This window comes from Rhizophagus irregularis, chromosome 26 (assembly GCF_026210795.1).
Source record: "Rhizophagus irregularis chromosome 26, complete sequence".
Lineage (NCBI taxonomy): Eukaryota > Fungi > Glomeromycota > Glomeromycetes > Glomerales > Glomeraceae > Rhizophagus > Rhizophagus irregularis.
Window position 1 is genome coordinate 1,154,280 of NC_089454.1, and position 16,707 is coordinate 1,170,986.

Below are 16,707 nucleotides of genomic sequence, written 5' to 3' on the forward strand. Positions count from 1 at the left end.
GTTGATAAATTAACGATAATGTCATTACAATCAAAACCTGACACAAAATTTAAATTATACTAGGGTTCACCGTTGTCTACGACAACGGTTAATATGTATTAAAATGGCATAATTCCAGCCAGAATTAAAAGATCTGCAAAGAATTTCCTTTTTTGGAAATTTGAGCAACACAATTTTTTTAATTTTTCTGAAAGTAACAGAAGATAAAATTTCCTTTTTTGGAAATTCGCGTAACTGGCAATTTCCTTTTATGGAATTCTGTGTAACCCAAAATTTCAGTTTTTTGCCAGAAATAAAATTTCCTTTTTTGGTCTTGTGTAATATTGGCGACGAATAGGAGTAGGGTTACACAATTCAAATAACTTATTTATATGGTTAATCTAAACATAACGCCCACGTGATTGCAGTGTTTTTTAATATATAGATATAGATAGATTTCTTACCAATAATTGTAGTCATAAAACTCCTTTCACTTTATTTAAAGGATGTTGTTTAAGCTTTTAATAGAATATACTGATGAAATTTATAAGTCAACTTCTAAAAAAGAGAAAGAAATAATTAGTTTATTAATAATAAAGGAAAAAAAATTTCTAAAAATCCTATCTGATCCTTTAAATGGTAAGGAGTTCTATCAATAAAGAATTTATTTGACACTAAACTTATTTAAAACTTTATGACTTACACTTAAGAAGAACCTGAAGTGTCAAAATATATCTTATCTTTTATTTTCGTTTTATAAGAAGGTTTTAAATGTTTATAACTTCTGGATTCCACCTCCAATAGCCAGATTCCTTTGTAATACGTTTAAACAAGACCTGAAGAATCAATTTTTTTTATCGTCCTTCGCTATTAAATTTTTTGTAGCACAATTAAAATAAATTAGTACAGCTATCACATGTGCGATACATATGATATCCAGCCAATAAAATACATATCTATACAAACAATTATGTCAGTATTACGTCATTTAAAAATTACTAGAAAATATGAATTTTAGTTATTTATTATGGTGCCGTAACAGATAATTTATTAAATAAAAAACTAAAAACAATACATATGCCGATCATCATGTGATTATTCAAAAATCGGAAAGCCTGCTATGTTTATTATAATAGAATACTTTAGTGAAACTAATTGGAATAAATAGAATGATTTAGCATTTTATTGGAAAAGTCATTGGACAAATTTTTAGGTAGATCTTGATAGTCACTTAAGTTAACTTTTTCTTTGAAGGAGTAGTCTTTTTTCATAATATTTAATTCTTATATGTATTATGTTTTTCTTATTTTTATAAGTTTAATATATGTATATAAGTAAACATAGTTATATTAAAATAAGATTGCATCTATATAAATTAATATAGGACCCTGAAAAATACATATAAAAGTCAGAGATGATCGGCAAAATTTTGCCTTAAAATAAGCAAATGTTTTTACTAAGATCAATACGCAAAGTTGACTTCTGACTTTATAATTTATATTAGAATAAGCAAAATTTTTTTATGACATTTGTATATTAAAAAAATGAAATTATGGCTTTTTTGTTAATTTAATTAGTTGTATTTAAAATATACTTCCAGTATAATTGATTTTCAATTGCTAGCATAATGCCAAATTGCATAAATTAATTTGTACTGACGTATTTATTTATACTACTATATTTAATTATTTGATAATTCAAGTATTAACACTAAAACAAAAAGATTGTTCATTATTTTTTTATAAATTATAACAAAAAGCTTAGAATATTGATAACATTTTAAAGTTAAAGAAAAGTCAATATAATTTATAAAATCATTTCTAAAAGAAGATCCTATTTCTAAAGAAAAAAAATATTAATACTACTTTCACATATAAAACAAAAAAAATTCCACCCTGTTCTCAACTTACTAAAAATTTCAGTTTAGTTTTAATCTAAAAACCAAAAAACAATAGAAATGTTAATAATACTTCTAAAATAAACAAAATAATGTAAAAAATTCTTTACTTACAGTGAGCATTGGAGTTCCAGTCTGAATTCCAAGTTCCTAAGAAAAAAGTAAAAGGAATATTAGTATGGTAATATTCCCAAAAAAATTGACTATACTTTTCTCTTAACTCATATTTTTCCAAGATATTGGTATCTAAAATAATAAATTTTAGATTTAAGAAGTTGCTTTTAAAGAAAAATAATAAAAAGGAATATTAATAACATTCTAAACCAAATATTTTTTTTTAATAAAATGGCCTGTTATTAAAAAAATATAACAGTAAAGGCCAAAAAAAAATTTTTATTGACTAAAACGGTTTGTTACAGACCAAAAAAAAATATTTTATTTTTTTCTTTCAATAAAACGGTCTGTTAAAAGTCAAAAAATTGAAAAAAAATTATCTATTATCAATCAGATTAGCCGTCAATTACGTATTTTCAAAAATTTATGTATTATACTATGCGTAATGCTGCTTATTAGGGAATTCCAAGGCATTATGCTGCTAATTAGTAGAAAATCGCTGGAATTCCAAGGCGTTATGCTGCTAATTAGTAGAAGACTGCTGGAATTATATATATATATATATTTTATTAAAAAATACCGTTGACTACGCAAATTAAAATATATGACATATATAAAAATGATTGTTATTACGCAAACTATATATATAACCTTTTAAAAAATCTCAAAATCTATGCAAATAAAATTTTATGACTTTTGGAAATTTTACTAATATGGTTAAGCAAACTTACATGTGACCTTTATATGTATTTTTCGGGGTCCTATTAATATATTATATACTATATATCACAGGTTATAGTATTTTAAGTATTTTGTGAATTTTGAAGATTTGATCTAGTATTACATGAATTTTTACTACTAATTAAGAATATTTAAAACTTAGGTATTATTACACATTTCATTTAAGATATTTGTTAGATTATTTAAATAATAAAATCAATAAAAAATGTAACTTTTTTTTTGAAAAATACTATATATAAGAGTAATGATGAGTTTTGGACATAATTTTTAAGTTTGAATATAAAAGAATTAAAATTGCTACGAATCACCGGTGGTGATCATCACCAGTGTCACGTGATTTTTAAAAATTTGGCCGGAATTAAGTGATCTACATAAAAAAATTCCTTTTTTGGAATCTTGTGTAATGCATTTCTCATTTTTTATGAGAAACAAAATTGCCTTTTTGTATTGTGTAATGTTACTCAAACTCCATAAAAGGAAATTTATATGTCAATTCCTTAATTCTGGCCAAATTTTATAAAATCACGTGATACCGGTGATGATCACTGCCGGTGATAAATAGCAAACTCCTAAAAGAATTATCCAAAAACTTATTCAAAATTATCCAAAATTGTCCAATTGCCCAATATTGCTGATAAAAGAGTATTATAAAATATTATAGCTTGTAATATATGGTAATTATAATTTTACAGTTAAATTTAAAAATTTATTTATAATAAAAATAATAAATATAATAAAATTTTATTATATTAAACTATATTATTATATATTCTTATAGGATCACACTGTATTTTTTTTACATTTATTGAATAGCTTTATTGATAATATATATAATAAATGAATACTGTTTAAATCATTACAAATACATAATAAAATTAATAAAATTAGATTTTTATACAAATAGACTATAAATTAATTCGCCGACGATTTAATAATGATCATGGTAATCTATATAATAAAACACTTATTGTATAGGTCTTTAGGCAATACTTTGCTGTTTTCGATCTCAACCATTTGATTAGTCATATTGTACCACTTTGTGGCACAATCTGAGCCAATCAAATGACTTCAATTGAAAACAGCACGTTACTACTTAAATATTATACAATAAGTATATATTATTATATATCCTTATAGGATCATACTGTATTTTTTTTACATTTATTGAATAGCTTTATTGATGATATATATAATAAATGAATACTGTTTAAATCATTACAAATACAAAAAAAGGGTTGATCACCGACTTCTCATTTGGTTAGTCTGTGAGTCCCCCGCAGTGAAGCCTGAGATGGTGAGGTCAGCAGGTTCGATTCCGCTGATCATGGAAATTAAAAAGAATTCATATACGCTGATCTGTGGAATGGAAGGAATGCACCATATATATGGTCATCTAATGACGATCAGTACCAGGTTTATAATTTGGAAAATTAAACACGTAAACCATATAAATAAACCCGTGAACCATATAAATAAACACGTGAAGATTATCACTAATAATTGAAAAAAATCTTATTTTCAACAATGGAAATAATGTCCGATAGAGAAAATATTACTGACCAAGAAAATATTGACGAATTTCAAATTGAAGAAGTTTCCACTTATCCAATAAACAATAATATTTTGTATCGTGAACGTGTAAATAAAGTCACTAAACGTAGCTTCAACTATGTAATTATAAAAGAAGGTGTTTATCCTAATAAGGGCTAAACTGGACCAAAGAGTCTACAAGATTCAGTAATTTGTAGTAGTACCGCAACAACAAATGAAAAAAAGACCAGTTCAACAATATAAGATTCCACATGGTTATATTGTAGAAAAACAACGAGGGACGTGCATCCAAAAAGAAGACTATTCGTTGTGAAATTGATTATATTAATGAAATACCACAATTTCATATTAAATATGGCTCCAACTTTCAATATGTTGTTTTTTCGAGCAAATCTCCATCTGATGTAGCATATAATTATGAGAGAGTATGTACTATATAAATTTTTTACTATATAATACTAATTATTAATTAATTGCAGGTATTATTCCTTGCATTTTTCAGGCTTTAAAACCAGAAACAAAAGCTACTCTTTCAGGTCCTCTTGTGTTTGGATTACAATTAAAAAGTGTAAAAAAAGCACGTGAATCCAGGAAAAAAAGCAATTTAATTAAACCAGCCATCAATTGTACTTCATCAACGCTTGAAAAACGTGCAAAAAAAATTGCATCAAAAGTGCGGGCTAGTTTTAATAATGATATCAAAGGAGTTTATCACCAATCTGACGAAATTGTATTAAAATCAGTTGAATTTTCAGTTAATAAACTGGATTTTCAATTAGATTACGAAGAAGGTGAAAATCAAATGGAAAAGGGTCATCAACTTCAATCTATAGTGAAAACTATAGATCAAGGACAAATACCAAGAGATTCTTATCGAGATTTAGCTGCTGCAGAGCATCATTTACCACGTGAAAATACTGTTTCTAATGAGCGAATTGCAATTACCAAACATATGAATAAAATAATTAAATTTTCGTTGGTGAATATGAAAGATAAAAATGAATTAAATAATATTACATCTCAAGAACCAGATATTACGAACCCTGAGATTGTACAAGAAGTTATTAATACTATGGGATTAGGAATTCGTCGTAGTGCAAAAGATATTTTGGTCTATCTAATTCCTCAATTGCAAAAACGGCAGATCTTAAAATCATCAGATCCAATTATACATCTGCGTGTTTCTGGAGATGGTAGAAACGTTGGACGGAAGATCAAACATGTCATGGTGACATTTATGATTTTAGACCATGAAAATCGACATCACCATGCAGATTATCATTACACTGTAGCGTTATATCCTAGTACTGAAAAATACGATACGCTTAAATTTATGTTAAGTCTCTTTATTAATGAACTAAAATCATTCAAAGAAAATGGGTTAGAAGTCTCAGGAATTTTGTGGAAATTTGAACTATACTTCAGTTCCGATTGGAAATTTTTGGCTATTTGTCTTGGATTAAATGGCCTTACTGCAAACTATTTTTGCCCCTGGTGCTGTTGTTCAAAGAATCAAATTGGAGATTTGAATAAAAATTGGTGTATTGAAAAAAGTATAGATCAACTTATAACAAACTATAATGAAATCAACAGACATATTAATCCTCCTCTCTTTAGTATGATTCCAATAGAAAACATAATCTTTGATGAATTACATGCTCTCTTACGAATTACTGATAGACTCGGAATTGACGCTTGCAGAAATCCAAGAAAATGGTTTGTTTAATGATCTGACACGAAGTGTTATTTTGGGTGAAATGCAAAGATTAAAAGTGTCTTTTCACTTCTGGAAAGATGAAAAATCTCACGTTTGGAAATATACATCTCTTATGGGAGATGACAAAAAAACTGTTTTGCAGTTTTTTAATTTAAAATTACTCTTCAAACCTTCTCGTGTAGAATTAATTCGTAAGCTTTGGGATGGATTTTATGAATTGTATTGTGCTCTCCGAAATAAAAATACAGATCCAGCACAATTAAAGCAGCAATCTCTTGAGTGGTTATCTTTGTTTCTCACTCCATCACAAGGAAATCCTTCTCGTCCAAAAATATATGTTCGAGAATTATATATGCCAAATCAGATAACCCCTTATATGCATGCATTAGTTTATCACGGGTGGAAACTTTTAGAAAAGCATAAAAGATGGGGTTTTAAAGCATTTTCTTGTTCTGCTGTCGAGAAAAAGAACCATAATCAAGTCTCTACTTTTTTTCGTAAAACACTCAAAAATGGTGATGATTTGCTTAAACGAAAATCTGCAATACAGGAGATAATAGAATATGAAAATAGATCACTTTATTTTAATTACAATGTATTATCCGAATCTCCAAAAGTTAAGAGAATTCGCATTAAATAAAAAGAACAATTATATTTTATTAATTAATTTTATTTAATAAATACTTTTATTTATTTAGGCGCATTTTTGTATTTGGTTAGTTATTGTAGTTAATTAATATATTGCAATAAATTTTTATTAACGTGTTTTACCAATTTCAATTTTTTTTTTTTTTTTTTACTCTAATAAGTGATAGAGTAAATACTATATGTCTATAACTATAATACAAAGGATTGTGAAATATAAAAATTGAAATATATATACCTTGCTGTACATAAATTTCCGTTAATTTCTCTTGATACACGTTTTTTCCATTCCACTAAAATTTCCCCACGCGAAAATTTTGGCCGCCTAGTTTTCTTGTAATTTTTAGATTGTTGATGAATCAATTGCTCAAGAGGATCTATTTCTTCTGATTGATCATGTGAATTAGAATTCCTCGGAGTAGGATTCAAACATACAACATACGTTTCTTGTTTTTGCGAATAACCTTTTTTTCCCCATTGATCAGAATTCAAAATTTCACTTAAAATTTGATATGCACTATCACCATGAAAGATACATCTGTAATTTCCTTTTGCTTTAGAATAATAATGAATATGCCCGGAAAAAATGGAAAAAAAAATACTTTCAGGACATGGTATAGATACCAACTTCTTTCCCATAGACCTAAAATTTAAAACCAATTTTTTGTGTATCTCCATCACCAAAATTTCTTTAAATTCGGAAATTGTATTAGCAAGCACATCATCAAGACCTTGGCGTTGATTATATTTTTTAATTACCCTAGTGTGTTGTGTTAAGCCTCGTGAACTTTTGAATTGTCTTCCACAAGTGGAACACAGAAAGAAGTTACTTGGTGGAGGAGTATGGGGAGGAGTATGAGGAACCGTTATCATGCTGATGGGTAAAAGAGTGAACGGCTGTTGATGAATAAAAAGTTAATAAATTTGACTATATAATTAATTGGTTTCATATTTACTATTAGAAAAAGCTGGTTTTTAAATACTAGTACCGTAACTAAGGTTGCTTGTCTAAACCTCTTCAAAATCCTACGATTAGTTTCGTCAAAATTTTACTATAGATTTATTATAGTTTCGGCAGAGTTTTGGCAGTTTCGGCATTTATAATAAGTTTCGGCAGTTTCGCCTTTCTCCAAAGTTTCGCCAGTTTTTTAATATAACTTTAATATAGTTTCGGCAGAATTTCGCTTTTTGGCGAAACGCCATCTTTCCTAAACCCCTAGGTTTCGGCAAGCAACCTTAACCGTAACTATATAAAACTTTACAAACAAAACGCGTCCAGCTCTTATAAAATGTATAAATGCAGTTCTTCTTCGTTAAACTCTATGAAAAGAGATATTTGTAAGTTATTTTCAATAAAAGTTTTGGCTTATAATCGCACAGCTTTGTCATTTTCTTCACCTTCAGAATCCAATGGGTTTTTGCCAAATCTAATGGGGGTTTTTTTTTATTAGAGTGTTTTGAGGTGTTTACGAGGTATTCTTAGGTATTTAGACGAGAATCAACACGTTTATTGACCAATAAAATTTGAAAATTTGTCGCACACAAATTCCTAAATAGGGTCCAAAATCTGCAGATCGGCGGATATGTTTACTGCGGACACTACTACCAATAGTGTGAAGGTACAGGGATTAGTGTAGGCTGGACTGCATCATGGTGAATTAGTATGTACCGGTTGGCAGCATATTTTAACAAAGGGTCATAGTGTCCTCCTAGCGTTCCCTATGAGGCCATTGGCAAGCCTATTGTCCTGTCTGGATGGTCACTACTTGCATATCATCTGGGTGAGTTCTTGTCTTGGTGGTCACTCTACGATACCACTAAGAGTGTGGTAAACTTTACTGTGAGGTAGTGTTCCGAAAAAAATCCGATCTGATCTGGGATCCGCAGATTTGATCTGAGCCAGATCGGTTCAGTTTTCAAAATTTTGATCTGTAGATCAGATCAGATTTAAAAAAAATCTGATCTGATCAGATTCAGATCGGATCAGATCAAACACGAGAAAATCTGATCTGATCTGAACAGATTTCAGATCAGATTTTTTTTTTAAAAACCCTTTCCTGGACGAACGGACGCCAGACGACCAAGATTTAAAAGAACGAACTAGGTAAGTTCGTTTCTTTTTTTTTGTTATTTTTACTTGAGGGAACTTAATTAACGGTTCCTTAACTTTTTTATTAGGAAGCCACAGACGAACGAAGCCTAACGACCAGGGATTTAAAAAAAAAAGAACGAACCTATGGTGAGTTCATTCTTTTTTAAGTTTTTTTTATTTTACTTAAGGAACGTAATTAACGTTCCCTTTCCTTTCTTTCACAGGAAACCTGGACGTGGACGAAGCCATTAACGACCAGGGATTTAAAAAAAGAACGAACTATGGTAAGTTCGTTTGCTTTTTAAGTTTTTTTTTTTATTTTTACTTAAGGGAACGTAATTAACGTTCCTTTCTTTTTTTTAGGAAACCTGGACGTGGACGAAGCCATTAACGACCAGGATTTAAAAAGAACGAACTATAGTAAGTTCGTTTCTTTTTTTAAGTTTTTTTATTTTTACTTAAGGGAACGTAATTAACGTTCCCTTTCTTTTTTTAGGAAACCTGGACGTGGACGAAGCCATTACTTGACCAGGATTTAAAAGAACGAACTATAGTAAGTTCGTTTCTTTTTTAAGTTTTTTTTTAATTTACTTGGGAACGTAATTGCGTTGCCTTTCTTTTTTAAGAAACCTGGACGTGGACGAAGCCATTAACGACCAGGATTTAAAAAAGAACGAACTATGGTAAGTTCGTTTCTTTTAAGTTTTTTTATTTTTACTTAAGGGAACGTAATTAACGTTACCTTTCTTTTTAGAAAACCTGGACGAACGAAGTCATTAAGACGCAGGGACGATGATTTTTTGTGATCACAGAATTTCACAGAAAATCACAAAATTTGGTTATAAAAATGTTGATAATTTTCAAGTTTTTGGCCTGATTTAGGATTTGAAATCATTATAATTCCGGCAGACACTAAATTTGACCAGAATTTACGAATAGTAATGTTGGCCAACCTTGCATAATTCTGGCCAAATCACAAAATTTCACAAAATTTATTTTTATCACACACAAAATTTACTTTATACCGCCGCAAAAAATCATCGTCCCTGTTAAGACGTTAATGACCAGGATTTAAAAAAAAAGAACGAACTATGGTAAGTTCGTTTCTTTTTTTTAGGTTTTTTTTTATTTTTTACTTAAGGGAACGTAATTAACGTTCCCTTTCTTTATTTTTAGGAAACCTGGACGCGAGACGAAGCTGAACGACCAGGATTTAAAAAAATGAACTATGGTAAGTTCATTTTTTTATTTTTATTTTTATTTTTTACTTTTTAAGGAACGTAATTAACGTTCCCTTTCCTTTTTAGTACGGGACCAGGATCCGAACCAGATTCGGATCAGATTCAAATCGGATTCAAATGGATCCGAACCAGATTCGGATCAAATTGAACCAGATCTGATCAGATTCGGATCAGATCAGATCTATTAAAATAAAAATCAGATCGGATCAGATTTAAGCTAAATCCGGTCTGAACCGATCTGTTAGGAGCACTACTGTGAGGGTTTACTACGCTAGATGGTCCTCATAGATGGTAAAAGTCTCAAGTGCAATGTCTTAACAGTAGTTTACCTTCTAATAGGTTTAGGCTGATTGGAGATGTTCGTAGTACAGGTATATAAGGCCTTAAGGTGAGGTTTGATTCCTCAGTAAATTTGACGTACTGGTAGGTGATCCCTAAGTAACTGGGTTGGTTACTTATAATAAAAGGGTGATTCCAGTACCCTTAGCAACTTACTGTCCTGGTAGTCACTACTATTACTACTGGGGGATTTACAACTATGGTGGGTTGGTATGGTAATCGCGGCCTGTAGTGGGGCTTTGAGTGAGGTATTAGTAGTCTTAAAGCGATTGCAGTACTCAAGCTAACTATTATAAAAGGACTTAGATGTCTGCTCTGTTATATCTGCCGTACGTGGGTGGTTGCTCACTTCTGACGGGCGCTAGTGGGTAGTATAACTGTGTCAGAAATCCTGCTACACTACGATCCATCCTTATGTGGGTATAAACTTGGGTCGTCTTCCCAGTGTGGTATATAGGGGGTAGGGGATGTACATCCGGTTACTTTTAATAATTAGAGTAGGTGCTTGGTTAGCTGTTGCTTAACGGTAGGAGTGCATTTCCGCAACTTTAAGTTGTAGTGCTCCCTCCATGTAGCTCTAGTGAACCGAGGTATGCTGATGTCTCCTAAAACAATAAAAAAAAAAAAAAAATTACAAATACAAAATAAAATTAATAAAATTAGATTTTTATATAAATAGACTATAAATTAATTCATGATCCGATTTAATAGTGTGATCGTGAGTACTATATAATAAAACACTTATTGTATAGGTCTTTAAGTGATACTTTACTGTTTTCGATCTCAACCATTTGATCAGTTATATTGTACCACTTTGTGGCACAATCTGAGCTAATCAAATGGCCTCAATCGAAAACAGCACGTTATTGCTTAAATACTATACAATAAGTATATAAAATTATATATCTGTAATTAATAACTATTATAATAATATAAAATAAATGTTTATTATTATATTTATAATAAATCATCAAACTCTTTCTGACAATCACTATAACCATTTTTTTTGCAGAAAAATAATTTTATTTTTTTAAAAATTTTATGCTTAATAAAATGTCACAGTACAAAATATATGATATTAAACTCGACCTGAAGAAGGTCGAACAAAGGTTTATTAACAAAAACAGTATACTTACAACTTTAAATACTGTCCTTTATAAGCTGGCAAAGACAAACTTAGTCGAAATACTTTGTTACATCGAATTTATCTTGCTGCAAGAAAAATATAACAGTATAGACGACTTTGTTAGAACTAACAGAACTGTGCTTAAAGAACTAGGTCTTAAAAATGGCAACTAACTGATATATTTGTTATATATTCTTGTCAGTTTTTTTGACGAGTATGAAACCTCTATAAAAACTTTCGTGAAGATACATTCTAAAAACAAATGGCGCAGTTGGATCAAATAGAACTGACCAATGATATGCCAGTATCAACACAGGCACAGCTGATGGAAATGGAAACTCATGAAAATGTTGAACACCAATCAATAGATGTGGAACACAACAATTACAACATTAAACACCAATTAGAGGACACGTTACCTGAATCTTCAACAAAGAATTCTAATATGAGTTTCACAAAACTTAACGCTAAAGCCACACCCTATATCCCAAAAGAAAAAGGATGTACTGTTACGTTTGCAAAAATGACCTTCAGGAATCTAGATATAGGCAGCAACCATGACACTTTTCCGACTCCACCCAGCAATAGGCAAAAAGTTAACACAACTAAGCGTATAGTGTCAAATAGCAAAGCTTAGCCTGTTAAAAAGAAATAACAACACACTTATCCAAAAAAAATACAATCAATAATGATCAGATATGACCCAATACTTAAGGACAATATTCGTGAAATTACTGTATACGATATTCCCTCCATCTAGGCTCAACTCGAACTTTTTTAACATCTTGAGAAATGGAGTCACGTGATCGCTTTCAAGACTAAACGTCAGAAAAAATATTTTACGATTACCATATCAATCAACTTCAACAAGTGAGCTATAAGTCTATGAAATCAAGGAGTTTGGACCGCTCCTCTAAAAGGTATTCCTGTCTGATGGTATCCTGCTAACTGGAATCTTCAACAAAAAAAGGAAAGAGAACGATTTCAGGCTGTGGTGAAAGATATACCTGGAACTGTTACCACTTCAATGCTATATCCACCGAACCTTACTCAATTACCAATCTCACACCTGGAATGCAAAGCTTTTAAGGTGATTTAAGAGAAAAGTACTTGCAACTTCATCACGTGTTATGAAAATTAGGCTGATTTGAATAAAATCATGAATACCAAGTTGAACTTGCAAGAATTTGAAGGTGTTTAAACTAGATACTTTTCGCTTTAACTATCTAAAAGTCGTAATCAACCACCAAGAAGTGGCCATAATCAGAAGCAGAACTAAGACTTGGTGCATAAGACTGGATCAAAGACTACAAATAAAAAGAATCAGGAGAGCAAGTCTTTCAGAAAAGAATTTAAAAAAGTGAAACCTCTAAAAAAAAGCCTGGATGGTGGCGAAACTGGCAAACTTACTTTGTTAGTAGAAATCAGATCGCTACTAAGAAGACTGAAAAACTGATGAGATGACTGTTCCAGTTTTGGTGACTATAGGCGGGGTGAATGAAACACTATACTAGTTGTATCTCATATTTGTAGAATACTAATTATTATTTTAGTTACCCTTTTATTAATTTTTTTTTTTTTTTACCCTGACTTTTCTGTTATTGCCCTTATCTTTCTTTTTTTTTTGAGTTTGAGTAGTATCGGTAAGTCCTAAAGGGCACTATTGGTGTAGATCGGAAGGAGGAAATCTCCTTTAAAAAAGGGCATTTTAAGGTGAACTTACTCCCCTAGTCACAGTCCTTTCCTGACAGTGCACACATGATTGCTTATTATAGTTAACAGGTGGTTTATTTCTTAATAATATTAGAATTTTGATTGGTTATTACAAGTATTGTATTTTGCTTTTCATTATAAATTCTAATAAAGAAATAATTGTGCTGCAGAAAAAAAAAAAAAAAAAAAAAAAAAAAAAAAAAAAAAAAAAAAAAAAAAATAAAAAAAAAAAAAAAATATTTATAATAAATTAAAATAAAATAATTTCTATAAAATATATATTTTTTGCAGGAAAGTAATAAATTAAAAAAAATGCTAAAAAAATTAATAAATAAACTATAACAACAGAAGGCTATTAGTTTATTTAAAAAATTAATTTCTTTATTTTTTTAGATTTTGTTTTTATTTTTTTTAGAGAGAACTCTAATTTCAATTTTTTTTTAACTTTGATGTAAAATTTATAAATTATATTTTACATTATACTTTATTTATTTATTTATTATATTTTTAAAAGAGTAGTAATTAGATTTATTACATTTAATAACCAAAATTTGTAAATAAAATAACTATTTAAATAATAGATTAGTGATGATTATCCCTTTAAGAAAGAATCTCTCTTTTCAATTTGACAATATTTGAAAAAATAGAACTATACTATAAGAACAAACTGAAATATAAAAATAATGAAGAAAATTTAAAATTAAAAAAAAAAATATTACATTTTATAATTGAAATACAATTTTTATTTTGTATAATTACTATATATATACTTAAATTTTAATTTAAACATATTTTAAGAATATTTTAAACATGTAAAAAATATATTTATATTATACTTAAATTCTATATTTTAAGTATAATTTAAGTACTTAAGCAAAAAACAAGTGTTATTATAAGTATATTGTAAATTAAAATTGATATTTATTTTAAGTATATTTTGATAAAATTTTAAGTATATTTTAAGTATAAAGATTTTTTATAGGACATTGATAATTCATTTTTATTTTGTTTTTTGCCAAATTGTTTTGATAAAGATTATTTTGTTTATGACTTTTAAATGGTATAATAAGTTAATATTTTTTCTGATTAAAGAAACATTATATAAAATAATATCATTAATATATGCAATACAGATTCTATTAGTTAATATTCTATTATTATATATGACCTTTTTTTCAGTATTTTTTTAGCTTTTATTTTATTCTTCTTGTTCTAGTATTACTGCCAAAACTCATTTAACAATAAAATTCAAAAATCTGAAACTCAAAAATTTAATGAAAAAATTGGTAAATCTAAAACTTTCCTAAATTATAATTAGTTTCAGAAAAGCATAAAAACAGTTTAGGTAATTAAGTTTATTATAAAATTGAATTTTGACCAAACTAAAATTTTAAAAAAATAGGTTTGATAAGCATCCTTATCTTGTTCTATACAAAAACTGCTAGTTTTAGATTAGAAACTGAATGGCTAACTTTTAAATTATTAAGTCAGTTCTGCAAAAAAATAGCTTCTGCTTTGATTTAGTTTTATTAATATAAAAGTTAGCAGTTTTTACTTTTCTTTGAACTTTTTTCTTTTTTGTATTTTATTTTAAAGTAATTTAGATTTTTCCTTTATGAAAGGTTGTACTGGTTATAATTGATGTAATAGATCTTCAAAAATTACTATCCAGTAAATTTAAATTATTATCTGATTAATTTTAATTGATTGTAAAATGTTTTAACAAATTTATTCATATATTATATGCATATTACTCTTCCAAAAATATCTAGCTAAGCTCTATTTGATTTTCTTTAAATTAATTATATTAATTATCATTTTTTTAAAAAAAAAATAATTTCTCTGGTTCTGATGATTAAATGGATATATTTTATTATATTATAATATAATTGGACTCTTTGCAATAGAAAGGAGGAAAACTGCTAAAAAAAAATTTTTTTAGTTAATATTAATTCTGAACAAATCATAATATTTGAAGCATTTTTAGTATATAAATATAAATTTAATTTTTTTGGTAGTTTCCCTCCTTTTGATTCTATACAAAGAGCCCAATTATGTATCAGATTTGGCAATTAAAATCATGTACTATTTGATAAAAAGTTACCGGCTTTTTATTAAATATAAACTTTAAAAATTATCTTAATAAAATATAAAAATATATTTGATTAGAAATTTATATATATATATTTATATTTATTTATATATTCTAATAAATATATTTATAAATTGATTTACTATTTTAAAATAAAAATATTAAATCTCTTTTCATTAAAAATCAACAAATTATATATTTTTAATATTTAGCAAAACAGATTCATTATATCTTTTAATTTCAAAAAGAATAAATTAACCATAATTCTTCTTTAATTTTTAATTTGATATTTTAAATTAAAATATTATTACAATTTGAATTAAAATAATAATTTGATATACTTGAAAGTTTATTAACCTAAATTTAAAGATTGGAAAATTGATGAATTATATTTCTTATAAAAAATTGCAAGAATTTTAAATTAAAAACTTACATTTTATTGATATCTAATTTATAATAAATATAATAATAAATATTATTTCTTAAAATATCAAAAGTATTCTCTTCAAATTTCAAATTCTTTTATACTTATCCACAGGTTTCTTTATATATTGAAGGCGGATTGATGCATTAGGTTCACTAGTAATACTTTCCATATAAAATAGATTTAAACTTAAAAACTTTAGAATGAAATACATTTCTAATGTATAACGTGAAAAATTAAGGATAGTGATGCCCTTCAATTTTGCAATGAAAAGAAACTCTTCATATTAAATCATCATGGTTAAATTTTTTATTATTCCATGAAATTAAATTATCAATTAAGTTAGATCAAGCCATTAATAGAAAAAAAAAAACTATTTTGTTTTTAAAACTAACATCCAATTTAAACTAACATCCAATTTAACCAGCTCTTAGACAACTCTAGGGGCCAAACTAATAACCTTTCCCCATTTCTTATTTCTCAATTCAGCCCCTACGACACCCAACACTCTAGTACCCAAAGGTTCTTGTTTATTATTTAATAGAATGCAAGCATTATCATCAAATTTGATATATCTACCGTCAAGTCTCCTCGTTTCCTTACGAGTTCGAACAATTAAAGCTTTCTTTACTTCACCTCTACGTATTTGTAATTTAGCAGCTGGATTTGATGCAGCTGAAGGTGACGTTGCTACTGTGGAAGCTACTTGTGAAATTGGTTTTGCCTTTTTAATTACAACTGTTATTGGATCACCTAATGTTAAAAGGAATGGAAGATAAGAATTGGAATACTTTAAAGATAGTGTTATATAAAATAGAGCCAAAAATATTTTAAAACTTTAAACTATATCATTGTTTTTACCTATTCGACCGTATCTACCACCATGACCTACTCTAATACATTCTGCAATTATTGCACCAGTATTATCAATTACATTTAATAATGTTTTTAATTGAATCATTTTTTTTTCTAAAATGATTTTTAGATAAAAAAAAAATTGTTCTATGTATTACAAAGTTTGATCGATGATTTATTA

General features: G+C 27.9%; 4 protein-coding genes across 4 annotated transcripts; 3 read left to right on the top strand and 1 right to left on the bottom strand.

Annotated features, from left to right (window-relative positions):
* Nucleotides 1-4,255: 4,255 nt before the first annotated feature.
* Nucleotides 4,256-6,008, top strand: OCT59_017422 (uncharacterized protein; the record flags this gene model as incomplete). Its single annotated transcript, XM_066137477.1, has 3 exons — nucleotides 4,256-4,402; nucleotides 4,549-4,707; nucleotides 4,785-6,008. 3 exons carry the CDS (start codon nucleotides 4,256-4,258, stop codon nucleotides 6,006-6,008), a joined length of 1,530 nt encoding a protein of 509 aa, XP_066004059.1.
* Nucleotides 6,009-6,039: 31 nt separating this feature from the next.
* OCT59_017423 (uncharacterized protein) lies at nucleotides 6,040-6,639 on the top strand (the record flags this gene model as incomplete). The annotated part of the gene is made up of 1 exon (XM_066137478.1): nucleotides 6,040-6,639. The coding sequence occupies one exon, from the start codon at nucleotides 6,040-6,042 to the stop codon at nucleotides 6,637-6,639; it is 600 nt and encodes a 199-aa protein (XP_066004060.1).
* A 5,065-nt stretch (nucleotides 6,640-11,704) lies between these two features.
* Nucleotides 11,705-12,079, top strand: OCT59_017424 (uncharacterized protein; the record flags this gene model as incomplete). The annotated part of the gene is made up of 1 exon (XM_066137479.1): nucleotides 11,705-12,079. The coding sequence occupies one exon, from the start codon at nucleotides 11,705-11,707 to the stop codon at nucleotides 12,077-12,079; it is 375 nt and encodes a 124-aa protein (XP_066004061.1).
* A 3,424-nt stretch (nucleotides 12,080-15,503) lies between these two features.
* Nucleotides 15,504-16,675, bottom strand: OCT59_017425 (mitochondrial 54S ribosomal protein uL14m). The gene is made up of 2 exons (XM_025322286.2): nucleotides 16,533-16,675; nucleotides 15,504-16,424 (listed from the first exon to the last, which is right to left on the bottom strand). The coding sequence occupies exons 1-2, from the start codon at nucleotides 16,630-16,632 to the stop codon at nucleotides 16,102-16,104; spliced, it is 423 nt and encodes a 140-aa protein (XP_025166620.1). The 5' UTR covers nucleotides 16,633-16,675; the 3' UTR covers nucleotides 15,504-16,101.
* Nucleotides 16,676-16,707: the final 32 nt, after the last annotated feature.

Bases quoted from the DNA above. Each gene is read 5' to 3' on its own strand.
- OCT59_017425 (XM_025322286.2), bottom strand. From the start codon at position 16,632: ATGATTCAATTAAAAACATTATTAAATGTAATTGATAATACTGGTGCA. The intron at 16,425-16,532 runs GTAAAAACAATG...TTTTAACATTAG, and splicing joins TGGTAGATACGGTCGAATAG to GTGATCCAATAACAGTTGTA.